This window comes from Merops nubicus, unplaced genomic scaffold, assembly GCF_000691845.1.
Source record: "Merops nubicus isolate BGI_N331 unplaced genomic scaffold, ASM69184v1 scaffold16287, whole genome shotgun sequence".
In the NCBI taxonomy this organism is placed as follows: Eukaryota; Metazoa; Chordata; class Aves; order Coraciiformes; family Meropidae; genus Merops; species Merops nubicus.
The window spans coordinates 1-13,641 of NW_008619713.1; the positions used below are offsets into that span (position 1 = coordinate 1).

The window sequence follows — 13,641 nt, forward strand, 5'->3', positions numbered from 1 at the left end:
TGTGGCAGTCTTCAGAAGGAAGGTACCAAACACATGGGGGACACAAAATAACTGTCAGCTTCTTAACAGGAGCACATATGCCTCTTGAATACCAAGAAAAAAAGGGTTAGAGAAGGTGTTTGAAGCTGTCTTCGCAGAAGTCTGGCAGCTCAAAGGGGTTCCTGTGTGCTAACAGAGAAGAGCAGAGTGCTGGTCTTAAAGGTTATTCAGCCAGAAACGATCACGTAAGTCCAGGCTCTGCAGCATGTTCCCCTCCAGGGAAATCTGCTCCTTCAGAGGTGGTGTGGGGAGGAGGGCACCCCCCTCAGCTCCTGGTACACAATGGAGCAGAGCAAGGCAGGGGTCAGGCAGAGCCCTGCCCGACAAACTGGCAGGGCAGAAGCATCGAGAGGTTTGTTGCACGTCCTGGACATTAATCTGCCTGTCACATCCACTTTGTTTGCAAAGCTAACTGGAGCTGCAGAGCTGGCACTGCCTAAAACTCATCAGGGTGACATGGTTTGAATCACCCTCTGGAAATACCTTCCCTCTCAAACTGTCAATCCCTAGAGCTCTCAGTACTCTCGAGACACCCACAGAAAGAAAGGAGGAGGTGCTGGGAACACTGTTTGCAGTTTCAGATGTTGAAATCTTTCAGTTTTAGATCTGCACACAGTGTTCTGCACCCCAAATCTGTTACCAGGTAGGACACAGCACATCCATTTCAGATTGTTTGTGGCTCTTCCTACCCCAAAACAGAGAGGAGCCAATGTTAGAAATCCTCTGTCAATAAAAAAACTTGTGTCATATTGGTATGTAGAAATGAGACAAGTGGTCTGCCACTGGTGTTACAGTCTTTGGGGCTTGCTTTTTTTCCTTTTTCTTCTTTGTTTTAAGTCTGTCACTTATCTTGAGAACTGTTTTAGGCTTGTGGCCTGCAGTGCTGGTATCTCTAGGGTGGTTTTTAGGAGGGTTGCAAAAGGCAGCTAGGAAAAGCTGTTCTGCTTTATTAGCATTATTAGGTTTATGTGGCACCTCTACTGGAACGTAGCTGGGGACTCACTAATTGGAAAGCAGTTGCAAAATCACTGTCACAAAATAATACTTGGCTTTTATGGCAGCTTCAAGCTTTCCCTTGAAGTCTTGCAGTAGTCATTCTTTGGCTGTGTTTCCTCTTACAGCAGCACTACTCTATGGCATTAGCAAATTGCTACTCATATGCAAAAGGGATCTGAAAGCTGTACCTAGCAGAGCAAAATCTAGGGAAAAATGTACAGCTCTTGTTCACCCAAAAGAAAGAGCCTAGATGAGAAGTGCAAGCTGGGCAGAAGAAGACAGCTGAATTTTGCAAATTCTGAAAAGGTTTAGCCTTCTTGGTTATGCTAATTTAATGAATTTTCATCCTGATGCCTTGAAGATGGGTGAAGATGCCTCTACAATAAGCTATTTAAAGCGAGTCTCCATTTGCAGTAGCTCTTGAGCCTTTGGGCACCCAGGGCATCTGAAAGCACAGCATGAAATATTCTGCCTTTGAGCTTTACAGCTGAAAAAGCAAGGGGAGGTGAGTGGGTGAGCTGAACAGCCTGGAAGAGGGAAGAGGATAACGAAGGGACATCACACAGCCTAGGTATGAAGTCTGGCTGTGGTGCAGTCAGCTGCAGCATTCCCTGTGGAGCAGAGGCAGGCGGCACACACCACAGAGTTCCTCCAGCTCTTCAAGAGCCTGGCTCAGCCTGGTGCATCTTGAACCACAGCAGCCATGCCTGCCCTGTGAATGCCTTGATACAAGATTCTGGGTGGGTTTGAGCATCCTGTTCATGCCCTTCCTCTACCCTTGCTGTGTAGCTGAGGTCTCTTCGTGCCTCTGCCTTGCTGGTGAGGTCCTGGGCACACACCACAGAGTTCCTCCAGCTCTTCAAGAGCCTGGCTCAGCCTGGTGCATCTTGAACCACAGCAGCCATGCCTGCCCTGTGAATGCCTTGATACAAGATTCTGGGTGGGTTTGAGCATCCTGTTCATGCCCTTCCTCTACCCTTGCTGTGTAGCTGAGGTCTCTTCGTGCCTCTGCCTTGCTGGTGAGGTCCTGGGCAGGACAGACTGCAGAAAGCAGATTGTGTTTTCTGTCTTGCTTGTGGTGAACTCTGTGTTTTGCAACTTCTGTTGCTGATGCAGATCCTGCTGCTGCCGCTCTGCCTCCCCACCCTGCAGCCCCTGCAAAGGTCCAGAGTGTGGAGGACTTTGTCCCTGAGGACAGCCTGGACCACAGCTTTCTGGAAGACCCAGCCCCCCAGAAGGACAGAGGGAAGGCACAGACCAGACACCGTGTGGACAGCGAAAGGTGAGGGAAGGAGGGGGGGTGGTAGGCCAGGGACATCCTGGGTGTGCAGTCTGAGGGGTGAGTTGTGCTGGGCTAACCTGTTGCAGGTGTTCAGTGACTGCAGAGCAGTCAGCTGCCCTGGGCCACGCTGGCTGTGGGGTGCTCAGCCGTGGGGTTCAGCATCTCCCATCAGGGGTGCACACCACTCCCTGGGAGTGAGAGCAGCAGCAAAGGCTGGTTACCACCTTCCTGCTTTGCTGTCCTGCTCATGCTAAGCCACTGAGTTGTTTTGGGTCAGGAAGAGGTTTCCCTTCCAGCCAAACATCCTGAAACATCTGAGTTATTTTCCTTCTGGAACACAATGCACTTTGCAGGGATGTTATATTTTCCCTGAGGAATACTCCCCTGCTGCAGAGGCCCAAAGCATGGCCAGACCCCTCCATCGCCTGGTGCTGCCATTCCCAAGGCATTACCAAGGGGGTTGTGTTTGTTGGAGGACACTTGGGGGAACTCTGTGGCTCAATGGGATTCTGGAAGGAGGGATGGAGAGGGTCGTGCTCTGTTGGGAATGTTACTGTGTGCTTGCCTTTCAGATTCCAGAAGTCTTAGGGGATGCCTTTCTTTGTAGTTGTCCAGCTCTAATGTTCCTTCCTAGCATTTTCTTTCTAAATTGGAGAGATAAGGATTTGATGGATGGACTGTTTGGTGGATGAGGAGTTGGCTCTTTGGTCACATCCAGAGAGTAGTGGTCAACAGGTCAATGTCCAGATGGAGATCAGGACAAATGGTGTCCTTCAGGGGTCCATACTGGGACCAGTACTGCTTAATATCTTCATCAGTGACAGACAGTGGGGCTGAGGCACCCTCAGCAGATTTGCAGATGACACCAAGCTGAGTGGTGTGGTCACTGTGCTGGAGGGAGAGGGTGCCATCCAAAGGGACCTGGGCAGGCTTGAGAAGTGGGCCCAGGCCAACCTCATGAGGTTCTACAAGGGTGAGGTCCTGCACCTGGGCCAGGGCAGCCCCTGGTATCAGCCCATGCTGGGGGTGAGTGGCTGGAGAGAGCCCTGGGGAGAGGGCCCTGGGGGTGCTGGGGGGAGGAGCTGGCCAGGAGCCCCCCCAGCCTGGGCCTTCTGGGGGCCTGACAGGACTTCAAGGGGGCCTACAGAAGAAATGGGGACAGACTTTTTAGCAGGGCCTGTTGCAACAGGACAAGTGATGATGGTTTTAAACTGAAAGAGGGACATTCAGACTAGATGTAAGGAGGAGTTTTTTTACAGTGAGGGTGCTGAGCCCCTGGCCCAGGCTGCCCAGAGAGGTGGTCACTGCCCCATCCCTGGAACCATCCCAGGGGAGGTTTCCTGGGGCTCTGAGCACCCTGCTCTAGCTGCAGATGTCCCTGTCCCTGCAGGGGGTTGGACTGGGTGACCTTGAAAGGTCCCTTCCAACTCAAACTGTTCTGCTGTTCTATAATTCTATCCTCTAAATGTGCTTATGCTATATGCTGGATTTTCTTTTCTTTTTTCCTTTTCTATTTTTTTCTTTTCTTGGCTTTGATGTCTTTTAACCAAAAAAGGGAGAAGGGATTGTGTGAGCTGCTCAGACTGGAGGATCTGTGGCAAGCTGTCTGAAAGCAGTGTCACTGAAGGGGTGACCTGAGCATGCTCACAGGCTCTGCATCCCTCTGCTGAGGGTAGTCCTTGCCTGCTGCCTCTTGTCATCAGCACTGGAGGAGCCAGGAGAGCGATTGAACGCTGATACAGCTCATCTGTGAACGTGGTGGATTCTGTGTCTTTTGACATCTTTGTCATGATTCAGTGTTCTCTAGTTCAACCACCACAACTTGAAATCAATGCTGCATATGAGGCTTGGTGCCTGTCTAATGCAGGTCAGCCTGAGTCATCATCCCTTGTGATGGGAGGACACGTGGATGTTTTATTAATAAAAAAAGAAGGAAAGAAAGAAAAAAAAAGTGGTGGTTGCTAGAAGCATGCTGGTGTACAGAGCTTCTTGCCTGAGGCTGTGGCTGAGCTGGGATATCTTTCTGTGTTGAACAACTAAATGTCAGGAGAGTGAAGCCTGACCTTCCTGGGGTCTGCTGAAGGACTGGGTCCTGGAGAGCCCTTCCAAGGTGCAGTTCTTGCTGTGAGCAGAGGGCTGGATCTTTTAAAAAGCCTCCTCTTCTCCAGAACATCAAAAAGCCAAGTATCTCCAGCCGTGGTGCAAGAGCCCTGTCCTTGGCTGTAGAGTTGCCATGTTCTTGGCTGCTGTGATGCCCTTCTGCACTCTGTCACCAGCCTTGGTAGCCCTCCAGTGCATGTGAGCTGGTGGGGGCAGGAGGAGAAGCTCTTTGGGCTTTCCCAGAGCACAGAGAGGACATTTGTTCACAGCTTGGTGCTTTACATGGCAGTGGTAACCCTCTGCAGTTAGAACAGCTGTTTCCCCAGGAGAAGGCCTTGCAGTGCATCCCTGCAAGTTCAGGTGCTCAGTATGTCTCTGCAGCTTGGCATCCATGGCTTGCTCTGGTTTCTTCTGTAGCTGACACAGTTTTCTCAGTGGTTGGGCAATTTTACCTTCAGTTTCTTGCCAAAGGTGGCCTGTCACAACAGCCAGATGTGCTGTCAGAGATGTAGGTGCAGTTCTGACCATCACCTGCAGTGACCCTTCAGGATGCCACCTACAAGCCCGTGGTGCCCAGGAGCAACCTAAGAGTCCTGTAAGCACTGTCCCTAACCATCAGCTCCTGCTGCAGTGAGCAGGTTGGTGCAGTTGCAACAAAACCTGCTGCTGCAGAAATTTGTCTCCGACCTAAAGAAGACAAATGTTTTCCTGTGAAGCTGCTCAAACCTAATGGAGATTTTATTTGGTTTAAAAAATGGTGTGTTGTAACCAAATGTAAGCTCTGAAACTGAAGAGCCAGTGAAGATAGGAGGGCTGAGAATTTATGAAGTTAATTCTCTTTTCTCTTGTATTTGAGTTTCATCCATGTTCATCCATGCAGGCCTCCTGGCATTGGGATGGGCCACTGCTGAGCTTAGAGGAGGATCATCCTTGAATATTAACCAGCTTTTCTGGGCCCTTCTTCCCTCCAGGGCCTTATCTCACAGGAAATATCCAGGCAAATCTTTGAAGAGGCCAAAATCTGCTCTTAAGTCCAGATTCCATTTTCCCCTCCTCCTTGCCCTCCAGATCCTTAACTCCACCAAGGCTGCCTCTGACCTTCACCTTCACATGAAATCCAGATTCCATTTTCCCCTCCTCCTTGCCCTCCAGATCCTTAACTCCACCAAGGCTGCCTCTGACCTTCACCTTCACAGCAAGCACCTCATTTTTTGTGGAGCCCCTCTCCCCATTGCCTCCTCTATTACTTGGAGGAGGAAATTATCACCAGTGCCCTTCAGGAGCCTCCTGGCTTATTTCATCTTTCTGTCTTGTCCCTTCAGCAGATGTGAGGTTGGCTGAAGTGCCTGAGGACCAGGGCCTCCAAACATGAGGCTGCTTCTATGTTTTTGCAGAGTGCCTGATCCCCACTTGTTCCTGTAGCAGGCACCTGCTCTGGTGTCACCATTATGTGTCCTCTCTTGAATCCTAACCTGTAAGCTCTCAGTTGACTCCTCATCCATGCCCAGACAGAGCTCCATGCCCTCCTGCTGCTCTCCCATAGCAGGCAGCCCTCAGGGAGCAGAGGTCATATTGGAAGCAGGATGTTCTGCTGTGTAACTCAGCTGCTTCCTGAGCCCAGGGAGGTGTTTGCTTCCATTGGTAAGAGCTTGTTTGCTTTCCTGAGCTTCAGAAAGGAGCTGTGAAGTCTGGTATTTCTTGGCCATTTTGTTGACACAGGGAATTCTCAGGTTTTTTGCAGTGGTGTTATGTGAACTTCTGCCATTCCCTACTCCTTAAAGTGTCTAAAGAATGGAGCAACAGTTGGCATGGAGCAGTAATGTTAGGAAAAGCCCATTTCTGTTCTGAAGCATGCTCTTGGTGAGGAATGCACTCAGGCCTGTGGAGCAGGGCTGCTCTCACCCAAAGATCAGGCAGCTGCTGAGACTTCCAGCACACACTGAAGTCTCTGGTGTTGCTGTAGCTCAATCCCAGCACAGCTCTGTGGAGATCAGTGGAGCCGTGGGCTTTGTTTACTGGCATGTTATGGTTCTCCAGCTTGCAATAAAGACAACTCCCCAGATCAGTTTCTTTACTGGTTAATTAGGAAGGCAGTTCAATCTCCCCGTTTGCTGTTTCACAGCTTAATTTGCTGACCTTTAGCCTGATTCCCTGAGCCAGCATGTGTGTAACTGCACTGGAGGAGCTAACCTGGCTCCAGAGAGGTTCCTCTCCTTCCTCCTGATGGGTCGTGCTGGCTCAGGTCTATGGGTGGGCTGCAGGTGTCTGAAAGGGAGTTTGTGCTGTACCTGAGTGTTCCTGGTCTGTCTTCTCAGCATCACTAGGTATTTTTTCTGAAAGGCTGATTAGATTTCCTTGTCCTTACATGGAACAGAATCATAGAATCATTAAGGTTGGAACGGACCTCTGAGATCATCAAGTCCAACCATCAATGCAACACCACCATGACCCCAAGTGCCACTTCTACACATTTTTTGAAGCCCTCCAGGGCTGGGGACTCCAGCACCTCCCTGGGCAGCCTGGGCCAAGGCCTCACCACTCTGCCAGGAGAGAAATTCTTCCTCACATCCAATCGAAACCTCCCCTGGGGCAACTTCAGCCCATTGCCTCTTGTCCTATCCCTGGTTACTTGGGAGAAGAGACCAACCCCCACCTCACTCCAACCTGCTTTGAAGGAGTTGTAGATAGGAATAAGGCCTCTCCTCAGCCTTCTCCAGTTTAAACCATTCCAGGTCCCTCAGCTGCTCCTCACAAGCCATGTCCCCCAGACCCCTCCCCAGCTTCATTGCCCTTCTCTGGACCTGCTCCAGCCCCTCAAGGTCTTTGTTATACTGTGGTGCCCAAACCTGAACCCAGGATTCTGAGGCCTCCCCAGTGCTGAGTCCAGGGGCACGATCCCTCCCCTGCTCCTGCTGCACACACCGTTTCTGATACAAGCCAGGATGCTGTCATCCTTTTGGGCCACCTGGGCACTTGGCCTTGTTAAACCACATCTGAAGAGCTTTGAACTGGTTCTTTGCTTTTCTGGAATCTGTTGTTTATGTAGCAGTACCCAGCTGCCCCAGAGCAAGTCAGAGAAGCCAAGGACACTGTTTGGTTGACAGTAGAAATCCTCCATCTCCTAGAATATAGCCATGCAGGCTCTTCCTGAGGCGTGTGATTCCTCAGCTTACCTGCCTCAGCAGAGTTTGGGTTTTTCCTCTTCCTCTAGCCCCTAGAACTGGTGTGACAGGAGGACTCTGCTGGCCATGGGGCAGGGCTGCTGGCACACAGTCAGTCTGGGTTCAGGACCATGTGCTCGGGTTGCAGCAGTTTATTTCTGCCATTCTGTGCCATCATGAAGGGTTCTCTGGGGAAACCTCCATGTGCTCTCTGAGCCGTGGCTCAGAGCTGGGCCCTTTTGGGGGTACCTGTGCCTGGGAGCACACTGGCTCAGCACCAAGGCAGGCTGGGCAGCACATCAGCCATGGGGGAGAGCAGCAGCACGCTGCACGTTGGTTGTGAACATCCTGAATTCCTTCCAGCTGGAGCCTCGGGCCACCAAGTGGTGCTGATCTTGCCCTGTCAGCCTGTGTCTGTGCCCAGGGGTGATTCCCCAGCGTCCATCCACCCCAGTGCTCTGCTCCTGGGCTGTGGCTCACTGCAGCGTGGAGGTCAGGGATGGAGGAGGTGTATCCACTGCAGAGGGAGGTGACCCACTTTGTGCCCGTGTGGATGGGCTGTTCAGGCTGGGAATGCTCGAAGGGCTGCAAGGCTCACACGGTGTGTGGTAGGAGGGCAGTGGCAGCAGACTCTGAATAGTCCTCGTGCTTAATGGAGCGGTGATGAGTTAAAAACGTGGTGTCACTGGTTCAGAATAATATCCTGTCGTTTTTAGGACGCAGCTCCATTTTCTTTTCAGTGCATTTCAAGAAGCAACACTGCCAGTGCTTCTCTGAAATCACTCGCTGGTAATTTCTCCAGCCTTGGAAGCTGTTTTGGGCACCAGTTTTCTTCTCCTTTGTGCGGGCCGGGCTGCGTGCCTCCTCTCTGGCTTGGTGTGAGAGCAGCAGTGTTATTGATGAAGGGGCTCTTCAGCAGCGTGTCTCTGCTTGGCTGGGAGCTGTGCTGGGAGCCCTGCAAGCAGAGGGGTCTGCAGCAGAAGCAGAAGGGAGCAGCTGATCTCAGCACTGCACCCCAGCCCAGCTGGTTGGGAGCACCCGCCACGTGCTGCTCCACTTGTAACCGTGGTGCCCCGTGTGACCTGAGGAACTCCACTGTCTGTTGGCAGATGTGTTGATGAATTAATTCTTTAAAACTGTTGTACACCAGGAACTAGCCATAAGAAGAGCCAGAGGGAGTGGTGCCAGTCGTCAGGCCTGTGTTGGGGTCTCGGCATTTCCCATCCCGCCACCACACCAGTGCTGTGACTAGGAACACCACCTTCTTCCAGAGGGAGGGTTTTAGGGGGTTGTGTTTCCTTTTATGCCTCTAAAATCTGTTTCCAGGTATAATAATTGGGTTTGGTGTCTGTGTCAAAGTGAAGGCTGTGTTTGTACCAGCCGTACCGAGCCGTCGGTAGGACAGTGACTGTGGCACATTCAGACTGAGTCCTGGGCACATTCAGAGAAGAATCCTCAGCTGGTGTCTCAGCTGTGAAGCTCCCTGTCAGGATGCCTCTCAACACAGAACTGGGTTACATCCTGGCAGTCTGACACATTCCCAGCTCTAAAAGTGTGTCCTGAGGTTAATTGAGTTTGGGGAACGTTGAAGCATGGTTATGGTGTCTGGGTAGCTGCCTGCTTCAGGGAGCACCACAGAAATAGAAATCATTCCAGGAAGCTAATAGCTGCAAGTGAATTCCCATAGCAGTGTCACTGTGTGCTCAGGTTTAATTACAGGATGTGGGGATTAAGGCAGGCAGTTCCCACTGTTTAATTGACTGATCCATGCATGTTGGACCGGAGACTTTCTGGCAGAGCTGAAGCAACAGGCTGCTCTGTAGCACTAGGCTCACCTTCTCCAGCCACTCATTTCAGCTCCAGCAGCAGTAGCCACTGTGACACATCCTCCTGTGGCTCATTTTGTGCAGGGTTTGTGCCACCACGCCAGGTCCAGCCTGAGCTGGGCATGGTGCAGGAGGAAGGCTAAGGCTGGGTGCCCCAGGCTGAGGGATTTTGACCCTGAAGTTGCCCAGGGAAGGCAGGCAAGTGGCAGGCTGCTTTTGAGGGGAGGCCTGTCCCTCCTAGCACATCCTGGGGGGGCTGTGTCTCACCATTGTCTCTATTGCAGCGATGGAGAGGCACCTGGGGGGAACCCCATGGTGGCAGGGTTCCAAGATGACCTGGATCTGGATGACAAACTCCCCAGCAGACCCATGCTGGCAGCAGAACGGGTGCCCAGCAAGAACGTCACCCTCTCCAGTGAGGAAGAGGAAGAGGTGAAGGACTCTAAGGTTGTTCTCATACCTGATGAAGACATTGACACGGAGCAGGAAAAAAAAAGGTACAAGGCACAGCCTGAAGTGTGGGGCTGTGCTGGCAAACTTGGGCCTCTTGGTGCTGCACTGACCTCTGTGCAGCCTCTGGAAGTGCTGGTGTCTCTGTCAGCCTGTTCTTTCAGCTGTCACTGTATTTGCCTGGTGTAGCTGCTTTCCCTGGTGTTCTCTCAGCACGCCTGGGCAGTGTGCCTCCGAGCACTGTGGCCACTGGGACATTTCAGCCTGGAAATGACCCAGCCTTTTGCTCAGGTTTGAACAGGAGACTGCAGCTGAGCACCTGAGTGTCTGCTCACAGGGATGTGAGGAGGGCAGAGGAGTCGAGTCTTGTGGTGCAGAGTGGAAGTCATTCAGCACAGCCTGTGCTGGAGAATGATGAGCTGGATCATGTTCTCCTCATACCACATCCTGTGGGTGATAGCCAGGCGTGGTCACTCATCAGCATCCCCAGGGACGTGAGGGTTGTCTTCAGCCCTCTTCAGTGGCATGTGTTTGAGCACAGACCCCTCTGGATGAACTGCCTCTCCTGCTGAGATGCACACTGCAGCCCCGGAGGCAGGCCCAGCCTCCAGGGTCATTATGCTTTGCTTCACAGAATGGGGGTGGACAGGCTCTGACAACTTGTTTCTTCTCAGGTCTTCCAGAAATGCTCTGAAACCACAGAGTGAAGCAATCTTGACCAAAGCAACTGACCCGAAGCCTCTTGACAGTTTACCTCCACGTCCTGGGTCCGAGAGAAACAGCAGCAGCAAGGTCAACACAAGCCTGCCAGCTGCTGCTGCTGCCACCCCGGCGGCAGTTCAGGCCCCAAAGACCACTTCTCAAAGCAGAGGACATGCTCTCAAGCAGAAGGTGGTCAAAGAGGAGAAGCCTGAGGAGTCTGACAGCGACCAAGAGGGACCAATAGCTACTCAGATGCTCTCCTTTGTTATGGATGACCCAGACTTCGAAAGCGAGGACTCTGACAGCCAGAAGAAGAAAATGGTAAATAATGTGCATAGGTTGTTATGTGCTGCTGCAAAGCTGAGCTTGAAGTGTTGAGGCATCTCACTGAGCAGAGCTTTCATCTGCTCTCCCCTCTCTCAGCAGCAGTCACAGCAAGTTAGGTGCTAAGCAACCTGGAGAGATTGATACAAGCACAAACCCACTAACGCTCTGATTGCTGAAGCCACACAGCAAGAAGGTTTGAGCTGCTGGGTTTTAATGTGCTGTTTATTCTCAGTAAGTCCAAAGTGTGGTCAGGCCAGCAGCGTGGAAGGTATAAAATACAAAAGTATTACTTTTTCACCCAAAGTTTAACATGTAGAAAAGTGTGTGCATGCCAGAGAGTGAGCTCCCCACAGTCAATCCAGCGTTCAAAAGGCCCTAACAGAATTTGCTTGACAAAGCTTCTTACTGAAGCAGGAAGATCTGCTTGAGGACTTTCCAGCATAACCAGGTGAGCTGTAATGTCTCTGTGAACACTCAGCACGTGGGTGCTGCCTGTGGATGTCTGCTCAAACATGGGGTGCAGCAGGAGTCCTCGCTGCCCCAGTGGCTGCTAGAGATGGAGAAAATACAAGTGTCTGCTCACACAAATATCTTCTCACACAAACATCTTCCCTGGGCTGGTAGGAACTTGCTGCTGTGGCTCTAGGTGTCCCTGATTTCCATCCTCTATACTGGCAGCCAGCAGAGCTGTCTCTAGAAACTGCAAACCATCGCTTGGGATGGGTGGTTGCTGTTCAGGGGAACTCCTGGTGCCTGGATCAGGTGGTGTTCAGGAGCATTTTATGTGTTTGCATTGTTCCAGAATCCTGCAGAGAGGACGGTTGTCCCAGTTTCTTTCACCTTGCCCATGTGTCATGAATGTTTATTAAGTAATTTTCCATTTGTTTAGCATTTTCAGTACCTGGTTTTCTTGGCGCTTTAATGTGAAAGCAAAAGTATTTGGATCAAGTTTACTTCCCTTAGATGATGAGAAAGAGGATTTGGGAGGGAGCTGGCATTGCAGACGTGTCAGGGAGATGCCCCACAGCTTGTGAATGCTTTTCAACGACAAGGTTTGCTGGTCAGGCAAAGGGTAAAACCACTGCTGTGAGCAAGGAGAGGGCATTGCCTGGGTCAGCAGCAGAGCGAGCCCATGTTTGGGCAGTGTGGAGGGTGTGAAGAAAGGCTGCTTAATGAATGATGCAGAGGATCAGTTGGCAGGTATCAGAAGATCATTAAAACTCCCCTTCCCTTGCCATTGTGCAGGGACAGAGGATTTTTGGGTGATATCCAGTCTCTGCAGCATCCTGGTTTTTAGCCCACATTGAAGGGACAGATTTGCCCTGGGAGAACATTCTGTTTGCCTTGATGGAAGGAGCTGCTCTGCAAACACAGACCAGTCCTGTGGCCGTGCTGCATCTTCCCTCTGGTACATGACACCCCCCAGGGCGCTGTGCAGCAGAAGTGGTTTGTCTGCCAGGTCTGGAGGTGTCTTCAGCATGCTAGACTGGAACATCCAAACAGAAGTGCCTCTCCAGGGCAAGGAGGAGCTGATGCTCTTGAGCTAACACAGTTGAAGGTCTCATTTAATCCCTTTACATCAGGAGTCTGATTTTCATACCACAAGTGTTATCAGAGCACACTTGCTGGTACCAGTGCTACTGAGACATTTTACTGAGGCAAGACATAGAGCTTGGAAGATGAAGGGCATTGATTTCCAGACAGTAACAGCTCAGCAGAGCTTCCATTTCCTTCCCTCCTCCCCACCTGCTGACATCTGCTGTCTTTGTGTACAAAACGTTCAGAGATTTCAGTTGAAAGATTTGTTGGTGTTGTCTGCCTTTTCTTTCTCTAGGATGAATTCCCAGTCCGGGAAGATCTCTCTGAAATATCTGATGATGATGATGATACCTCGTTGGCAAAGCCACCCCAACCTGTGAAATCAACAGTCCACTCCTTCAAACTGAAAAATGATTCAGACCTCTTTGGTTTGGGTTTGGAAGAAACTGGTCCCAAGGAGAGCAGTGAGGAAGGTAAAGGTCACACCTTGTTTCCAGTCACTGATTTTTGCTCTGAGGCATCTGTTTTTTCCAAAATGTTTCCAGGGTGTGAGCAAACCAATTTGCACTAAAAAAAACACCCTGCACCTTCGTGCAGTGCCCTGTGTGAGTCTTCAATGTGGTTTAACACAGCATAAATAACTTTTTGTAAGTTTTTCCCCATGGGAGAGGGTGGAAGTTGGCTCATCCATGGCAGCAGGCAGGGATTATTTTTGGCCCAGCTGGAAGCAGGAGCGCATCTTTCACAAGCTGCTTCTGTGTGAGGCTTCCTGCTTAGCCTTGCTTGCCTGGGAAGTGGTGTTCAGCTCTGCGGTTTCCACCCCCTCAAGAATTTGGATCAACTTGAGCAAAATGCTCTGACATACCCTGCCAGTTTGCTCATCTATTTTTGGGAAAGGTGGGGTGGGGTTGTGTTCACAACCTCAGCGTTCCTCAGGCTTTGTTTTTCTCCCCCTCCCCCGAGGGACTAAATCTGACTCGCACAAATAATTCCTGCTGTCTTGGCATTACTGCAAAACAACTTCCTATAGATCTGCCCCTGATGTCACCATGAAAGATGGGAAGTTAAAGACTTAAGGTTGGAAAAAGCTGTAAGCAGCACAGAGAGGGATCTTCCTGAGTAGCTGTTCCTGAAGTGTAAGCAGGGTGTCAGAGGCTGCGATGGCTTCATCGGCTCGTCGCTTTGAGTGGCTGAACAGCACAGCTTGAAATAGCTTGAA

At 51.1% G+C, this 13,641-nt stretch overlaps 1 protein-coding gene across 1 annotated transcript; it reads left to right on the plus strand.

Moving 5' to 3' along the window:
- Window positions 1-2,151: 2,151 nt before the first annotated feature.
- On the plus strand, window positions 2,152-12,895 carry LOC103776389 (rab-like protein 6; the record flags this gene model as incomplete). The annotated part of the gene is made up of 4 exons (XM_008943898.1): window positions 2,152-2,317; window positions 9,689-9,901; window positions 10,529-10,877; window positions 12,718-12,895. Coding segments are annotated over 4 exons (906 nt in total), but the record flags the coding sequence as incomplete, so codon positions are not given.
- Window positions 12,896-13,641: the final 746 nt, after the last annotated feature.